This window comes from Dipodomys merriami, unplaced genomic scaffold, assembly GCF_024711535.1.
Source record: "Dipodomys merriami isolate MVZ:Mamm:240054 unplaced genomic scaffold, mDipMer1.0.p SCAF_6, whole genome shotgun sequence".
Taxonomy (NCBI): domain Eukaryota; kingdom Metazoa; phylum Chordata; class Mammalia; order Rodentia; family Heteromyidae; genus Dipodomys; species Dipodomys merriami.
The window spans coordinates 1945427-1964014 of record NW_027206179.1 but is presented as its reverse complement, the minus strand read 5'-3'; the positions used below and the strand labels follow the sequence as shown (position 1 = coordinate 1964014).

The 18588-nt window shown below is 44.4% G+C and overlaps 1 protein-coding gene across 2 annotated transcripts in view; it reads right to left on the bottom strand.

The window, feature by feature from the left end:
• The window catches only part of LOC138813837 (zinc finger protein 26-like), a 28304-nt gene extending 12348 nt beyond the window's left edge, over positions 1 to 15956 (bottom strand). For both annotated transcript variants that reach the window (XM_070002326.1, XM_070002327.1), the window contains exons 1-6: positions 15869 to 15956; positions 15225 to 15316; positions 5819 to 5892; positions 2410 to 2556; positions 1624 to 1709; positions 366 to 477 (exon numbers count right to left, since the gene is read on the bottom strand). In XM_070002326.1, the coding sequence (XP_069858427.1) occupies positions 366 to 477; positions 1624 to 1709; positions 2410 to 2434 (223 nt within the window). In that variant the 5' untranslated portion in view covers positions 2435 to 2556; positions 5819 to 5892; positions 15225 to 15316; positions 15869 to 15956. The remainder of the gene's footprint in view (positions 1 to 365; positions 478 to 1623; positions 1710 to 2409; positions 2557 to 5818; positions 5893 to 15224; positions 15317 to 15868) is intronic.
• Between the last annotated feature and the right edge of the window lie 2632 nt (positions 15957 to 18588).

Below are 18588 nucleotides of genomic sequence, written 5' to 3'. Positions count from 1 at the left end.
AAAAGCAATAGTGCAAGGCCCAGAGGTCAAACTCCAGTACTGGCAAAGAAAAAACAAAACAAAAACAAAGAGATGTAGGACATATATGGCAACAAGACTAGATGATGCCACTGACCACATACGAAGAACTACCACAGTAGGCAGGTGTTGGAGCACAGGACCAGAAAGCATTAGGCCCTTGCCCATAAGGCAGCCCCACCAAAAACATAAAACAACAAAAACTCACCGCAGTGGATTAAAATGTATTAGGGACACCACCATCATGGTTAACCATCCTCAGTGCAACATTAGAGATTCCAGAACACATTGAACACAACACATGAACCTGTTCCCTGTCAGGCTACAGGGAATGCCCATTGTCTTACCTACTGTGGCCAGGTTCCGGGGCTTCCTTGCCATCACATGACTGCGGAGGTTACGCTGAACTGTATCCTCCTGGGTGATGTTCACAGCCACATCCACAAAGTTCACAGAACCCTAAGCCATCACACACATGCTGGTTCAAACCACATAATCATTCCCCTGATTGGGGGGTGGGGGAGAAAGCAGGAGGGAGGTAATCCCCCAATGCCTAAACGTGTCAATTTCCTCACTGTCTAACCCAGGATTCCATGGGCCCAGGGGCTGACTCCTATCTGTATCTGCACTTTCTCCCTCCTCATTTTTCATCAAACATGAACCCAGCTCCCCACAGATAGGTACCTCTTTTTCATGTTATTTACTCTTTCATTAAATATCTGGATACATTGTGTACATTTAATAAATGGCAATGGAAGTGGAACTTGTGCCTCAAGAGGTAGAGTACTAGACCTGAGCAAAAAAAAAAAAAAAAAACCTCAGGAACAGTGCCCAGACCCTGAGTTCAAGGCCCAGGACCATCACAAAAATTAAATAAATAAATAAATAAATAAATGAATGAATGAATGGTGAAAGCCTGGAGCCAGTAGCTCATATCTACTCAGGAGGTTGAGATTTGAGGATCATGATTCAAAGCCAGCCCAGGCAAGAAAGTCCATGAGACTCTTATATTCAATTAACCGCTAGAAAACTGGAAATGGCAGTGTGTCTCAAAGTGGTAGAAAAGTGGGCACTGGTGGCTCATGCCTGCAATCATAGCTACTCAGGAAGCTGAGATCTGAGGATTGTGGTTCAAAGCCAGCCAGGGCAGCAAAGTCCATGAGACTCTTCTCTCCAATTAAACATGAAGTGGTGCAGTGAAATGGTAAAGCACTTGCCTTGAACTCTGCGCCCAGGCCCTGAGTTCAAGCCCCACAACCAACAAAAAAAATTAAAATAAAATAAATGGTAAAAATGGGTAAAATTGAGAAAAAATATTTCAACTTTATTACCACTTGAGGTAATTGAGCAAAACAAGAAACATCCACTTGGGACCATGAGGATCAGACTAATTAGTAATTACAAAAATGCTGTAGTGATTGTCAAGATAGTCTTTCGCCAATGAAAGGTGGCACTCCCTGGTGGAATCCAAGGGAAGACTTGGTCCTTGCATAGGTTTCATTTCCTCCCATAGGCTTCAAAAGAAGTCTTTCTAGATGGAAAGGCATCTGTCTACACACCACATGCATGCACATCAGTTTATAGAAGGAAACAAGATCTTCATACCTGATTTTGTGAGCAGTCTGCCACTGTGCTGTTAGCCTCTGTCTCTTCTTCTTGACTACAGATTGGGTTCCCAGGAAGTAGGGCTTCTGGAAGAGAAAGACACACAACTCTCAGCTGATCAGAGCCTGAATTCTTATACATGAACCTAATTCTATTCTAAATGAATATCTAATCTAACTCATATACAATACTAAAGAAGTTCTGGGTTATACATGCAGCCAGAAAAAGTGATAGGGAGCTGTGCTGCCCAGCAAGAAAAGAATACAAGTATCATTTTAAAGGTAAGGAAAACTAAGACTTGACTTGTTTTGTGTGTGACGGTCCTGGGGCTTGAACTAAGGGCCTGGGCTCTGTCTCTGAGCTTTTCTGCTCAAGGCTTGCATTCTAGCCCTTGACCCAATGATCTACTCCTGGCTTTTTGGTGATTAACTGGAGATCTTATGATAAAAGAAAAGATGTGATATAGGAGAAGAAAAAAAAAAAAAACAGACTTTCCTACCTGGGCTGGCTTTGAATTAGACCTCAGATCTCAGCCTACTGAGTAGCTAAGATTACAGACATGAGCTACAGGCACCTGAGTAGAAACCTGACTATTAATTTGCTTGTGGTGACAGATTGCAGCAATGAGATTATGCAGTGTCTCCTCCCAAAGCCAGCACAACCCAAAGGCAGAGGAACACAACAGCTCTCTCTCTGGTTCACTTCAGCACCCCAACATGGGCCAGCAGTACAAGTGCGCCAGCCTAGATATCCGAGACCTCTAGAACTGGCAGTAACAGGACTCACCATGGGAGGAACTGGCACCATCCATCTTGTTAAGTCTTATAGGGAAACATGCATGACCGCACTCCTCTGTGATTCCAAAGACACGTCACAGGTCTAAGTGGATGGTTACAATGCCCCTTCCTTTTAAAGCAGGACCTGTTAGGATTCCTGTTGACATCAACATTAACACACAAGCATTACTCTGTAGTCAAGACACTAGATACTGACACTGGGCTGGTAATGCATGTGAAAGCCAAAACATAACAATACACTCACAGCCCAGGACGATGGACACCATCACCAATGCACTGAGTTACACTAAGAGGATATATGTATTTATATGTACATGGTTAGTTATATAAATATTTCTAGTACTCCTTGGAACATTTAAAACCTATTTGTCAAAATGAATTCCAGGAAATAGAAACATGGGTTTTTGTTGGTGGTGGTAGTGCTGATGATGTTGTTTGCTTTACTCTGGGGTTTTTGTTTTTCTTTTGGTCTTCTTAGGGGGAGTTAAAGGGGGACACAGAAATGGAAGGAGGAAGGGGAAACAAATGACATTATGGTACTCAGTAGAAACTATGTGGAAAATGAACTAAGCATTTGTGGGGAGGAACAGGAAGGGGAAACTAGGGGAAAGCCAAGGAAGGGGTGACATTGTCCAAAAAGAATTGTACTCCTTGCCAGGCACCAGTGGCTCACACCTGTAATCCCAGCTACTCAGGAGGCTGAGATTTGAGGATCGTGGTTCAAAACCAGCCGGGACAAGAAAGTCTGTGAGATTTTTATCTCCAATTAACCACCAAAAAACCACAAGTAGTGCTGTGGCTCAAGTGGTAGAGTGCTCACCTTGAGCTGAAGAGCTAAGAGACAGCGCCCAGGCCCAGAGTTCAAGCCCCATGACTGACAAAAAAAAAGAATTGTACTCCTTGCCGGACTTATGAAATGGTAACCCCTCTTCTGTACAACACCTTAATAATAATAAAACTATTATTTTAATTATTATACTATTTACTTAATTACTCTATCATCCTTTCTCAAGACATATCATCATACAGCAATGAGAAACCTAGAATCAGAAAACATAACTCTTCCAATGTCACTATGAACCTCTGGATCTCAGCCTCCTGAATCCTTAAAACTGTTCCAATTTTGTCCACTTTGGTTCTCAAATTTCATCTTCTATGGCTGCCATTACACTCCAAAATAACCAAGTAACAGACTCAGGAAATGGCTATCTGAGTTACTTAAAACTGTTCACATTGTACTTTTGACAGTAGGGCATTTCAACCAGAATGTCAAGGTTTTACAAGTGGTAGAATTCCTATTAACCACTGTTGGGCATCACCAGAATCCTAGTGCAGAAGGGCCAAGCACTCTGAGTTCTACACAGTGCCCACAGTGGAAAGAAAACATCTGCACCAAAACAGTTTGCCAAACAACAATTATTTGCTGGTCTTTCAAATGAAACACTTTATACTATTACTAATGAGCTCTTTTTCCAGTGATTTCTGCTTATATTTTGGTGTTTTTGTTTTTACTTCTTCCTTTAAGATTCGGACTGCAAAAGAAATTTAAAAATGAAATAAAGAACATATAAATGAAAATAGAATAAAGAAACTTTTTGATATTTATAGGAAAGTGACACAACAAATTCCTAATTTATATGACTTTGACAGGAACTAGAAATCTTTTGCTCTTTTTTGCCAATGCCAGGGCTTAATTAAACTCACTCAAGCCTTACAGCTTGCTTGACTTGCTTGCTAATGGCTCACTACTTGAGCTATACCTCCAATCCAGCCTTCTGTTGGTGATCTTGGAGGTAAGAGTCTTCAGGACTTTTCTGCCCAGGCTGATTTTGAACTATGATCCTCTAGATCTCAGCCTCCTGAAACCCTAAGAATTATATGTGTGCGCCATCAGTGCCTAGCTAGAAACATTTTAAATGTGGAAGGCTGTAGGCCTGCTCTATAGCACCACCACAAAAAAATGGTAAGGCAAGACAGAGCAAAGAAAATCAAAGTCACAGTGAGCACCCTAAAGGCAAATGAGAAAAAGAAGCAAGTCACATGTGAGAGATTTCCAAAAAAAAGACTATGAGCAGACTTGTCACCCGAACTTTCAGGCCAAGACAGTGAGAGAATGCATAAATGGCTTTAGGAAAATACTGTCAAGTCATCATGCCAAATTTAGCAAAGCCATCCTTGAAAAATGAAAGAGTGAGGATGTAGCTCAACAGCAGAGTACTTGCCTGACATGCATGACACCCTAGGATTTATCTAAAGCAGAATGGGGAAAAGGGGATAAAAAACACATTTTTTGTAATGGAAAAGTACATAGTTTAAATTCAGGACATTTTAATACTGTAATCCTTAGCAAGAAAGATGAAAGTCAAAATTTTAAATGCTAATAAGCTATAATAATATATTAAGGGATATACAATATAAAGACATAATTACAAAATCAAATTCATAAAAATGCAAGGAAGTTGAGATAGGTGCTATTCACCTGTCTACCAAATACAAGTCTATACCCAAGTACCACCAAAAAAAAAAAAAAAAAAGGCTTAACATCGGTATATTTATAAACACAAAGCAACATCCTACCAAAGATGCATACATAAAAGACAAACTCTTAGCCACGCGCCGGTGGCTCACGCCTGTAATCCTAGCTACTCAGGAGGCTGAGATCTGAGGATCGCGGTTCAAAGCCAGCCCGGGCAGGAGAGACCGTGAGATTCCTATCTCCAATAAACCACCAGAAAACCGGAAGTGGCACTGTAGCTCAAGTGGTAGAGCGCTCGCCTTGAGCTGAAGAGCTGAGGGACAGCGCCCAGGCCCAGAGTTCAAGCCCCACGGCCGACAAAAAAAAAAAGACAAACTCTTCCCTTGCATGCATGAGGCCCTGGGTTCGATTCCTCAGCACCACATAAGCAGAAAAAGCTAGAAGTGGTGCTGTGGCTCAAATGGTAGAGCACTAGCCTTGAGCTAAAGAGCTGAGGGACAACGCCCAGGCCCAGAATTCAGGCCCCATACTGACAAAAAAGAAAAGAAATCAAAGCACATCCCTAATACCAAAAGGGCCAGGCATGATGGCTCACAATCCCAGCTGAGTAAGCAGCTACAAGATTAGAAGGATGCAAATTCAACAGAAATACCTATTTCAACAAGAAAGACTTAACTGGTGGCAAAAACCTGTAATTCTAATTACAAAGAGGCATAGGTAAGAGGATCACAGTCTGAGACCAGTTGAGAACCAAAATTTAAGACTTTACCCAAAAATTAATGAAAGCAAAAGAGCCTTGGGGTAGGGGCTCAGTGGTAGAAAACACACACACACACACACACACACACACAAAACACACACACACACAAAACACACACACACACACACACTCATGAACAACAGAATCAGTATCATGTCATACCTATGGTCCTGGAGGCAGCCCAAAGAAGAGGAACTATGTCCCTTTTGTGGAAGAGTCACGCTGCATCCAAGGGGCTGTCAAAATAGGCAATAAACAGAGTAAGTCAGGCAATGTATAGGAGCAAAATACCATCTGTTGACTACCCAGATACAGAATTGTAGTGACAATGAATTCTGGACTTGGGGACCTCATGAATAGAATTACAACATTAAGGTTGCAGAACTATGAGCACCATTAACTTATGTATTTATTTTCAGATTTAACAACTTATAATGACAGATGAACAGATGAATAAACAGTGGGGATATTATTAGGTTGGGTTTTTTTCTTTTCTTTTCTTTTCTTTTCATTGTACTAGTCCTGGGGCTTGAATTTAGGGACTGGGCACTGTCCCTGAACTTTTGTGCTCAAGACTAGTGCTCTCTATCACTTAAGCCACAGCTCCACTTCCAGTTTTTAGGTGGTTAATTGGAAATAAGAGTCTAACAAACTTTCCTGTCTAGGCTGGCTTCAAGCTGTGATCCTCAGATCTCAGCCTCCTGAGTCGTTAGGACTACAGGAGTGAGCCACTGAGCCTGGTTTTTGCTTTGTCAGTCATAGGATTTGAACTGAGAGCCTGGTGCTGTCCCTGAACTTTCTTTTTCTTTTTTTTCTTCTTTCCATTGGTCACGGGGCTTGGACTCTGGGCCTGGGCACTGTCCCTCAGCAAATCAGCTCAAGGCTAGTGCTCTACCAGTTGAGCCACAGCACCACTTCCAGTTTTCTAAGTGGTTTAATGGAGATAAGAGTCTCACTACTGGGCTGGGAAGGTGGCTCAGTGGTAGAGCGCTTGCCTTGCATGCGTGAGGCCCTGGGTTAGATTCCTCAGCACCACATAAGCAGAAAAAGCTGGAAGTGGCGCAGTGGCTCAAGTGGTAGAGCGCTAGCTTTGAGCTGAAGAGCTGAGGGACAGCGCCCAGGCCCAGAGTTCAGGCCCCATGACCGGACCCCCCCCCCCAAAAAAAAAAAGAGTCTCACTACTTTCCTGCCAGGGCTAGATTTGAACCACAATCCTCAGATCTCAGCCTCCTGAGTAGCTATGATTACAGGCGTGAGCCACCACGCCAGGCCTGTCCCTGAACTCAAGACTAGCACTCTACCACTTTGAGCCACTATTGGTTTTTGAGTGGCTCATTGGCACACTTTTCTGCCTGGGCTGGCTTCAAACTAAGATCCTCACATCTCAGCCTCCTGAGTGATTACAGACATGAGCACCAGCTTGTTTTTAACACTTAATCCTTTAAGATCCTGTTTTAATTTACAATGGACCATATTAACTACTTTAATCAAGCCTCCAGGAGATCAAAAAGTCAAATATAATTCACAAGAATTTACCTTAAATTATTTTTACTACATCTGAGCACATATGAGAACTATTTGGGGACAGTGATCATTGTTACTATAAGAAACAACAGATGAGGGCTGGGAAGGTGGCTCAGTGGTTAAAGCGCTTGCCTTGCATGCCTGAGGCCCTGGGTTCGATTCCTCAGCACCACATAAGCAAAAAGAAAAAAGCCGGAAGTGGCGCTGTGGCTCAAGTGGTAGAGCACTAGCTTTGAGCTGAAGAGCTGAGGGACAGTGCCCAAGCCCAGAGTTCAGGCCCCATGACCGGACCCAAAAAAAAAAAAAGAAACAACAGATGCTGGGCACTAGTGGCTCACGCCTATAATCCTAACTACTGAGGAGGCTGAGACCTGAGGATTTCAGATCAATGGCAACCAAAGAAAGTCCATGAGATTCTTAACTCCAATTAACCACCAAAAAGCCCAAAGTGGAACTGTGGCTCAAGCAGTATAAGACAAGTTTCCCCCATATTGTATTAGCTACATTTTTAGAACTGAAGGGGAAACAATGTTCAATGTGGTACTCAATGTTAACTATATTCTCAATCCCAATACCAAAGATCACCTTTTGTTCTTAGGGCCTTTTTTTTTTTTTTTAAGTCGGTCATAGAGCTTGAACTCAAGGCTTGGGCACTGTCCTTGAGCTCCTTTGCTCAAGACTAGCACTCTACCACTTTGAGACACAGCTCCACTTCTGGTTTTTGAGTGGTTAATTGGCGATAAGAGTCTTAGAGGGACTTCCCTGCCAAGCTTGGCTTTGAACCACGACCCTCAGATCACAGCCTCCCAAGTGGCCAGGATTACAGGCATGAGCCACTGGCACCCAACTCTTGATGCCTTTATAAAATGCTCAAAGGGACTAGGTGCCCATTTCACACAGTGCCCTTTTATCTTCTGTCATATATCAACTTCCTACATAAATCTGGATTTCCAATGAGCTCAAAGTATACAACGTCTTTATTTTTCCTACATATAACTTGCCAGATATTAAGTTCACATTATCTACATTAAAATATGGATAACCTACTTAATGTACTTCTACTTCCTCCATTGGGATCTAGAGGGTTGATATTAAATTACTAACTGATCTAGGGCTACCATTATCTTTGCTCCACCTGGCATCTGCCCAGCAAGCAGCTTACAGTTCCTTCCTCATCACCCTTGGGCTCTAAGCCACCTAGGGTGGGCAGTCTTCCTCTTCTCCCTCCCCTGCCTTTTCTTTACTTTCCACAGAATCTGGCTAGATAGGCAAGGCTGTGCACCGCTACACCAGCTTTTCTGTTGGATTGGTTTTTTTCTTCTGTCTGAGGGAAAAGGGAAAAGGGGGAGTGCCAGGTGCCTTGTCACCCTCTCCCTCCCTTGGAGGGCTCCTCCCACAGGATGGTTTATTCCTTCTTTCTGTTCTTATTCTCTCATACCCAAGACCTTTTACAACACACTAAAAACTGAGGTTCCCTCTATGTGGCTGACTTCTTATATCTAGATGCTTAGCTCTTAGTTCTCCCTAAGCAGCTAAACCAGCTGCCCTCCCTGAAGGGCTTTTAGTAATCTCACAGGACCGGACTTCACACCTAGGAAGGCAACGGGGACCTCACTTTCTCTCTTTAAACCCTGCCCCTCCGTCTCCCTCCTTACCCCATTCCATTTTTTCCTTTCCCTTTTCTTTTCTTTCTTTCAATTTAATGGGTGGCACCAGCCAGTCCATCCTGGATAGGATCTGTCATCATCCTGGAGCTACAAAGCTGGGGAGACAATGAGCAATGACAGGATATAGCCACAAAGCATGCACTGCTGGAGGCTGACCATCTGGCTGGAACACATGCCTGCTCTACACATGGCTGAGCTCTGCAGACGCTGCCATCTGTGCCCTCAAAAAAGCCTCGCCCACAGCCACAGCATCACACAGCTGATTCTCACTAAGGAGCCCTTGGCACTACAGAGGAAAGGCGCTGGTGGAGCACTGTCCAATCACAACTCTCCTCCTGGCAGAAGCAGCTCATCTAATGAAAGCAGGACAGCTCAGGCACAGGGCCAGGTGGAGACAATCCTGAGAGAACAGGATTCTGTAGTACAACCAGATCTATGCTTTGAACAGGACAACCTCCCATGATTCTGGCCAGCTCAGTCCAATTTTTTTTTCTTTTTTTTTGTCGGTTGTAGGGCTTGAACTCTGGGCCTGGCACTGTCCCTCAGCTCTTCAGCTCAAGGCTAGCACTCTACCACTTGAGTCACAGCTCCACTTCTGGTTTTCTGAGTGGTTTATTGGAGATAAGAGTCTCACTACTGCCGGGCACTGTGGCTTGCGCCTGTAATCCTAGCTACTCAGAAGGCTGAGATCTGAAGATCACAGTTCAAAGCCAGCCCGTGCAGGAAAAGTCCATGAAACTCTTATCTCCAACAAACCACCAGAAAACCGGAAGTGGTGCTGTAGCTCAAGTGGTAGAGCGCTAGCCTTGAGCTGAAGAGCTGAGGGACAGTGCCTAGGCCCAGAGTTCAAGCCCCATGACTGACTGAAAAAAAAAAAAAAGAGTCTCACTGCTTTCTAGCCCAGGCTGGCTTTGAACCCAATCTTCAGATCTCAGCCTCCTGAGTAGCTAGGATTATAGGCATGAGCCACCAGTGCCCAGCTTCAGCCCAATTTCTTTAGGTCTAAGAATGACAGGTGAAGATGAAACTGGCTAGACCGACAAGAATGTTATTTCTACTTCCAGCCACTCAGAGCACTGCAGGTTCACAGATCTTAGACTCTAACAGGGAAAGACTCCTCTCCCCAACCCTACCCCACACCACCCAATTAGTAGTTCCAACACATTAGAGGATGAGATTGCCACTTGGCCATGAGTTTCATGTAGCAATAAACCAAGAAGGGAAAAGGGAGAAGAAGGGGAAATCTACTAGCTGTAATGCTCTATCCCAGTGAAGGGAAACCACAGTACTATACAACCTCCTAGACCTTCTATTGTGCATAGTCCAGGCTAGGGGAAACATATAGCTAAAGACAGACAGGATAACACAGTGTTAGACCCTTAACAGGAATGAAGGTCACTCAACCAGGTACAGGCATGGAGCAGCTCAGGTTCTAACTAAGGACAAGAGAAATATGGAAATGATCATTGAAGTAATAAACTGTGGAGGAGCACTGTTGACTCATACAAGCTGCTCAGAAAGATGAGATCTGAAGATCAAGGTTAGAATACATTACCAAAAGAAAAGTCCATAAGATTCTTATCTCCCAACTAACCAGCAAAAGGCCAGAAGCAGAGCTGTGGCTCAAGTGGTAGAGCACTAGCCTTGAGCCTAAAAGCTAAGGCACAGCATCCAGGCCCTGAGTTCAAGACCCAAAGTCCCAGGGCTGGCACACATACACAAAAACAAGAGTGAAACAATCTGGTTTTTTTGTTTTGTCGGTCATGGGGCTTGAACTCTGGGACTGGGCACTGTACTCAGCTCTTCAGCTCAAGATGAGTGCTCTACCTCTTGAGCCACAGCTCCACTTCCAGTTTCCTGGTGTTTTATTGGAAATAAGAGTCTCACGGACTTTCCTGCCCGGGCTGGCTTTGAACCACAATCCTCAGATCAAAGCCTCCTGAGTAATAGGATTACAGGCGTGAGCCACCAGCACTGGGCAGAGTGAAACAATCTGATGAGGATGTCAACACCAGTGGGAGGGAAAGTCTGAGAGAGGGTGAATGAGGATAAACAACGTAGCTTATTTGCATGCATGGAAATAGAACAATGAGACCTGTTGGAATTGTTTTAAGAAGAAGGAGTAAGGGAGAGTAAGGGGGTGAATTTGATCAGGATACATTGTACATGCAATAGAATATCACAATAAAACCCTTCATGTACAATTAATACATGCTAATAAAGAAAAAAAACAGGGGCTGGGAAGGTGGCTCAGTGGTACAGCGCTTGCCTTGCATGCCTCAGGCCCTGGGTTCGATTCCTCAGCACCACATAAGCAAAAAGAAAAAAGCCAGAAGTGGCGCTGTGGCTCAAGTGGTAGAGCGCTAGCCTTGAGCTGAAAAGCTGAGGGACAGCGCCCAGGCCAGAGTTCAGGCCCCACGACTGGACCAAAAAAAAAGAAAAAAGAAAAAAAAAACATGGATATTGCCAAGTCATCTGGCTCCTTTGGAGCTAACTGTTCCAAGATGCAAGTTTTCTTCTCATTTCTTTATGGAATGATTATTTGGGGGCCAGTCCTAAGACTGCAACTCAGGGCCTGGGTACTGTCCCTGAGCTTGTTTTTGCTCAAGGCTATGCTCTACCACATGGGTCATAGCTCTACTTCCAGCTTTTTGGTGGATAGCTAGAGAGGAAAGCCTCATGGACTTTGCTGACAAGGATGGCTCTGAACCTCCATCCTCGGATCTCAATCTCCTGGGTAGCTAGGATTACAAGTAAGAGCCACAGGCACCAGCCCTATCGAGTTGATTTGAACTCCCTAGATGTGTGACCCTATTTTTCAGTGCTCAACTACTGTTTTGAATTCCTCAAATTAATCTCCTACATGAACTGAAGACACTCAAACTATTTCATTTTGATTCACCTTAATTCAATATATATGCATGAGTTTTCCTGTTAAATTATATACTGAGTAATACATTCATTCCACCTGTTTACTGAAATGTAGAAAATAACTCTTGGCATAACCTGAAAGCATGCCTGGACACATTCATCCCCTTGTCTACCTAGAAATATAATCAGTCACGCCAGGCACCAGTAGAGTGGCTCATACCTGTAATCCTAGCTACTCAGGAGGCTAAGATCTGAGGATCCCAGTTCAAAGCCAGCAGAGACAGGAAAGGCTGTGAGAAAACCGCAAGTAACACTGTGGTTCAAGTTGTAGACCACTAGCTTTGAGCTGAAGAGCTGAGGGACAGCGCCAGGGCCCAGAGTTCAAGCCCCACCACCGACAAAAAAAAAAAAAGGAAGCAGCAAATAAAGGAACAAAGAAATACAATGAGTTCAGAATATTTTATATAATAACTATAATAAATAAATAATCAGAAATATAATCCTTTTCTCCTTCTGCTTCCCTTTCAACATGGCTAATTCCTACCACTTCTATTTGGGGCCCTGTCTTAATCATTAATCTCTCCTTAGCTTTACCTGTGTCCACATGAAGAGCACAAAACCATCCTCTACTCTAAGAAACTCCTCCATTTGTAATAATGCATATATTTGCCTGGATAGATGCCAACCTCCTCCACACATTTATAAACTTCCTAAGAACAATTCTAGCTTGAATTTATTCATGCCTTCACCATTTTGGCAATCATAAAGTAAGTACAAGAAATGAAGGGAACATTTAAGCACACCAAAATACAAGAAATATTTTTTAAAAAGGATGATTTTCTGAAAAAAAAAAATTCATGACGATATAGTGGCTCATGCCTGTAACTACTTGGTAGGCTGAGATAGGGAGGACTACAGCTCAGGGCTACCCTACAAAAAGTTCCTGAGACCTCCTTCATGGTGTCACACACCTGTATCCTAACTGCGAGGAACACAAACAGGTGAACCATGGGTCCAGGAAGCAAGAGTCTATCTTAAAATTAATCAGTACAAGCCGGGCACCGATAGCTCATGCCTGTAATCCTAGCTACTCAGAAAGCTGAGATCTGAGGATTGAGGTTCAAAGCCAGCCGGAACAGGAAAGTCCTTGAGATGCTTATCTCCTGTTAACCACCAGAAAATGGGGAGTGGCCCTGTGGCTCAAGTGGTAGAGCTAAAGTGCTCAAGGACAACGCCGAGGCCCAGAGTTCAAGTTCCATGACAGACAAAAAATAATAATAATAATAATAATCAGTACAAAAAGGCTGGAAGCCGGGCACCGGTGGCTCACACCTGTAATCCTAGTTACTCAGGAGACTGAGATCTGAAGATCACTGTTCAAAGCCAGCCCAGGCAGGAAAGACCATGAGACTCCTATCTCTAATAAACCACCAGAAAACCAGAAGTGGCACTGCAACTCAAGTGGAAGAGCACTGGCCCTGAGCTGAAGAGCTGAAGAGGCCCAGAGTTCAAGCCCCATGACCGACCAAAAAAAAAGGGCTGGAGTTATAGCTGAGCAGAATGAGCACCTAGCAAGTATGAGATAGTTTAAACCCCACCCCACCCCACCCCCCAAAAAAACTCTTGACATAGCATTTGTTGTGCTCAAGGCCAAATTAAAACCACAGCACTACCACTACCCTCTCAAAAAAAAAAAAAAAAAAAAAAAAGACAATGAAAAAAGCCATCAGATCAAAAGCTTCTAACAAAGAATTCCAAAGAGATATTCTAGAGGAAAGAAAACATTCACTGCTGCAAAAATCAGTTGAAAGATCTATTTATTTATTCATGTATGACAATATTGGGACTTAAACTCAGGCTGGGAGTTGTCCCTTAAGCTTTTTTGCTCAAGGCCAGTGCATGACCACTTGAGACAGCTCCACGTCCAGCTTTTTGGCAGCTAATTGGAAATAAGACTCGGACTATCCAGCTGAGACTGACTTCAAAGGAAATCCTCAGATCTCAGCATCTAGGATCACTAGTGTGAGCCACCTGCACCCAGCTCACAGATGCCATTTTCTATTACAGTACCTATCAAATAGTTTATCACAGAATGAGAGTGTATGTAGCTCTGTACTTGAGCTCTATACATGAAGCCTGGGATTCACTCCCTAGCATAGGGAGTGAATAGAACTGGAGATCATCATGCTAAGCAAAAGAAGCCAGGCTCACAAACACAAAAATCATTGTTTTCCCTCATTATGTGGAATCTATTTAAAAGAAAAAACAACTGAATGATGACTGTTTGGGCAGAGGGGAGAAGACACAAAAGAGCACTGAGAGTGAAATGGCTGAAGCGTATTATAAGCATGAATAATGAAACCCACTATCTCATACAACGATACACTGGTGATACATTGGTATTTTAGGTTTTGGCCAGGCAATAAACTTCACACATAACTACTCAGGAGGCTGAGATCTGAGGATCTCAATTGGAAGCCAGCCTGAGCACATAAAAATCTGAGACTAGCCAGGCGCCAGTGGCTCACACCTGTAATCCAAGCTACTCAGGAGGCTGAGATCTGAGGATTGTGGTTCAAAGCCAGCCCGGGCAAGAAAGTCCGTGAAACACTTATCTCCAATAAGCCACCAGAAAACTGGAAGTGGCGCTGTAGCTCAAGTGATAGAGAGCTCGCCTTGAGCTGAAGAGCTGAGGGACAGAGCTCAGCCCAGAGTTCAAGCCCCATGACCGACAAAAAAAAAAAAAAATCTGTGAGACTCTTCATCTCCGTTCAATGAACCAGCAAAAAGCCAGAAGTGGAACTGTGGCTCCAGTAGCAGAGCACCAGCCTTGAGGGAAAAATGCTAAGGAACAGGGCTCAGGCCTTGAGTTCAAGCCCCAGTTCTAAAACCAAATAAAGTTGTTTAAGCATTTTTCTTGAAGATAGTATATGATCAAAGATAGCACTTCAATGAAACTAGGCCGTCATCCTTGAGTTCCAAGTCTGGTTTTGAAGCGCTATGGGGAAGTACATTCTTTTGTTGTGTTATTTGGGGCTGGTCCTGGGACTTGAACTCAGGGTCTGGGTGCTGTCCCTGAGCTGTTTTGCTCAAAACTAACACTCTAACACCTGAGCCAAAGCTCCACTTTCAGCTTTTTGGTAGTTAATAGTACTTAAAAGAGTTTCTTTTGCAGGTTGGCATCTAATCACGATCCTGAAATCTTCAGCCTCCTGAGTAACTAAGATTAGCAGTGCAAGCCACCAGCACCAGGCTTCTTTTCTAAAGAGTATGTCTATCAACTTTATAATAACAACGAAAAATTTTTTAAATTAAACAAAAAAGTATATCCACCCTAGAAAACTATTTAAAAAATAATCTTTCTACCACACGTAAACGTAAACATATGACAATGCAAAAACAAAGTCAAATTCAAAGATAATACGTTCATTAATAAATAGCAAGACGCCAAACACCAGATAAATCTTCTGGAACTAAGTCCTTCCCCTTCCCCATGCCCTGCTCACCCGGCGGGGACTGAAGGTAACTGACAGGCGCCAGGATCGCGGGGTCTGTGGAGGGTCGTCAGAGCCCCACTCTTGCGGCAGAAGTTCTTTGTCTATTGGGGAGAAGTAAAAAAAGAAAGAAAAAATAACTATAGACAGGCTTTTGACGCATCAACCCATATGCAGGAAATGACCCCGAGGACACGCCCTGAAGTACAACCACAGGGCACCGCTGGGCAGCACCTTCCAAGAGCAATGGTCCTAACCCGGGGCCGGTGGCTCCCGCCTTGAAATCCCAGCCACTCAGGAGGCTGACGTATGAAGATCGAGGTTCGAAGCCAGCCGGGGCCAGAAAGTCCGTGAGACTCTTTATCTCCAATGAACCACCAAAACGACGGAAGTGGAGCTATGGCTCAAGGTGCTAGAGCGCTAGCCTTGAGTGGAAATAAAGGCTCAGAGACAGCGCCCAGGCCCTGAGTTCAAGCCCCCGGACCGGCACCCAAAAGAGAGAGACAGAGACAGAAAGCCATGGCCCGAATGGCGCGTCCAGGCCCCGGAAGCACGGAACGGACCAGGCCGCTCTCCAGAGTCTCCTCGGCCGCTTGGGAAAACTTCCCCACCCACTACCCACCTCCACCTCGCGCCGCCCCCTCGCCCAAACTCACCAAAGTCGTTCCAGCCAAACCTTCCCCTACCCCGGAGAGGGGGGGAGAAAAAGAAGGAACTCGGCCGCGCGAAGCCCAACCGGAAGAGACCGGGAGTCGCCGTCTGCGGCGTCACTTCCGTCCCCCGAGCTCCAGACAGGAAGTGCTCCCGTGGGGGGCGGGACCTCAGCGGCGTCGGATGCTGTCAAGCCAATTTCTAGCTTTCTCCCGAATGGAGGCCCATTGGTGGCCCGCAGGGTGGGAGGAAGCAGTAATTCCCAAGGACCAACCAGAATCGGATTACTACCACGCTTCTGAGCGACGGCGGAGTCGGAGGTGGGACCAGACCCAGCGCGTGTCTCTTTGTTTTGGTGGTGGTTGGGGTTTTTTTAATGCTGATCCCTGGGGCTTGAACTCAGGGCCTGGGCTTCTCCACGTCTCTCTCTCTCTCTCTCTCTCTCTCTCTCTCTCTCTCTCTCTCTCTCTCTCTCTCTCTCTCTCTCTCTCTCTCTCTCTCTCTCTCTCTCTTCTCCCCCCCCCTCTCTCTCTCTCTCTCTCTCTGTCCCTCTCTCTCTCTGTCCCTCTCTCCTTAAGGCTGGTGCTCTGCCACCAGTTACAGCTCCACTTCTGGCTTTTTGGTGCTCCCATGAAGGTAAGAGTCTCACAGACTTTCCTGCCCTGGCTGGCTTTGCACTTCGATCCTCAGATCTCAGCCTCCTGTGTAACTAGGATAAACAGGCGTAACCCACCAGCCCCTGGCTATAATATATTATTTTTCAAAACATTTAGATCTTTCATCCTTGTGTGAATGATTTTGGTTTGTTGTGTGAGCAGTGGATCCAATTTCTTTTAATCCCTCCAGAAAGATAAGCAATCAATGAAACCTTTGACTTAATAATTTAAAATGTCATGAGTAGGCAGTACATTCCTACATATACAGTTACTCTCCCCTATCTTATCCTAAATGATCAAACCAAATTCTGTTCCAACCCTAATATTGTTTACCTTTGAAGATTCTTTATCTTTCTGGACTGTAAACTAAAAGTTTCTCCTCTGCTGGCCTAGCAGGGACCGATTGGATCTGCCTGCCTGAATGCCAAACAGGTGGTTGCCATGGCAACCGGAAAGAACCATAAAAGTAGTAACAAAGACTCTTTGTCACCTAGAATTTTGGTAGACAGTACATTTAATCTGTAGAGCAACTGGGGGTTATTGCCACCTTAATAATATTAAGTAATCCAATCCATGAACTTGGACTTCCTTTCCATACCTGATGTTTTATTTTTCTTGTTTTTAATTTTTATCTTGGCTGTACAAGCATGTGAATTCAGGGCCTCATGCTTGATAGTCAAGTGCTCTACCACCTGAGCCATATCCTAGCCCAACAGTTGTCTTGATTTCATTGGCATTTTGTGATGGTCAACATGTAAATCCTGCACATATCTTTTAATAAATTTATTCCTAGTAGTTTTATGTTTATTATCTGTAGAATCATTCTTTTGATTTGGGGACAGAGTTGGACAGGGTTACATTATGTACCCCAGGGTACTCTAGGAATCACTGTGTAACCCAGTGTCTGGCAAGATTTGTTTTAGTGCCAACCCTGAGGCTTGAATTCAGGGCCTAGGGGCTATCCCTGAGCTTCTTTTGCTCAGGACTGGCACTCTACAACTTGAGCCACAGTTCTGCTTCCAGCTTTTTTTGTGGTTAATTGGAGACAAGAGCGTCACTGATTTTCCTGCCTAGGCTGGCTTCATACTTGGGTCCTCAGATCTCAGCCTCTTGAGTAGCTAGGATTACAGGCATGAGCCTCTGGCACCTGGTATGAATGTACTTTTTTTGTTGTTGTTTATATGGTACCAAGGAATTGAACCCAGGACCTCATGCTTGTTAGGCAAGCACTCTACCACTAAGCCACATTCCCAGCACCTTGAATGTACTTTTTTAACTGGGCAGTTTGCCAGTTCAGTTCAGCTTGCAAGATACAATCAACAAGCCAGGTTCCAGTGGTTCATGTCTGTCATCTAGACTGTACTGCCTGAAAGGACTCATCTTTCACACTTGAGTTCTCAAGGTCAATGTTACATCTCACTGCCATTAAAAGACTTCTTGGATGCTAGGGTCAAGAAAAGAAGGGGGGAAACAATAACTTCAGCATTGATGGCTCTCTGTTCCATTGAACATATGATAATAACCAAAGAAACACACATACATTCACACACACATACATTACATGCTACAAAGCCTCTGTAATTAAAACTATGTGGTACCAACACATGGCCAAGAAACAGAGGAATGAAATTTCTAGAAATCTACCCAAGAACACATACCTATAATCTCAGCACTGGAGAGGGTGAGGCTGGAGGATCATGAGCTCCAGGCCAAACTGGGCTAACAGACTCTCTCTGAGAGAGAGAAAGGGAGCGAGGAGGGGGGAAGAGAAAGAGAGGCGAGAGAGAGAGAGGAGAGAAAGAAAAAAAAGGAAGGAAGGAAGGAAGGAAGGAAGATGCCGGTGCCAATGGCTAACACCTGTAAGCCTAGCTACTGAGATCTAAGATTGCCGTTCAAAGCCAGCATGGGACAGAAAAGTCTGTGAGACTCTTAATCTCCAATTAACCATCAGAAAGCTGAAAGTGAAGCTGTGGCTCAAGGAGTAGAGCACTAGCCTTGAGCACAAATGCTTTTGGACAGCACCCAGGCCCTGAATTCAAGCCCCAGGACTGGCACGCGCGTGCGTGCGT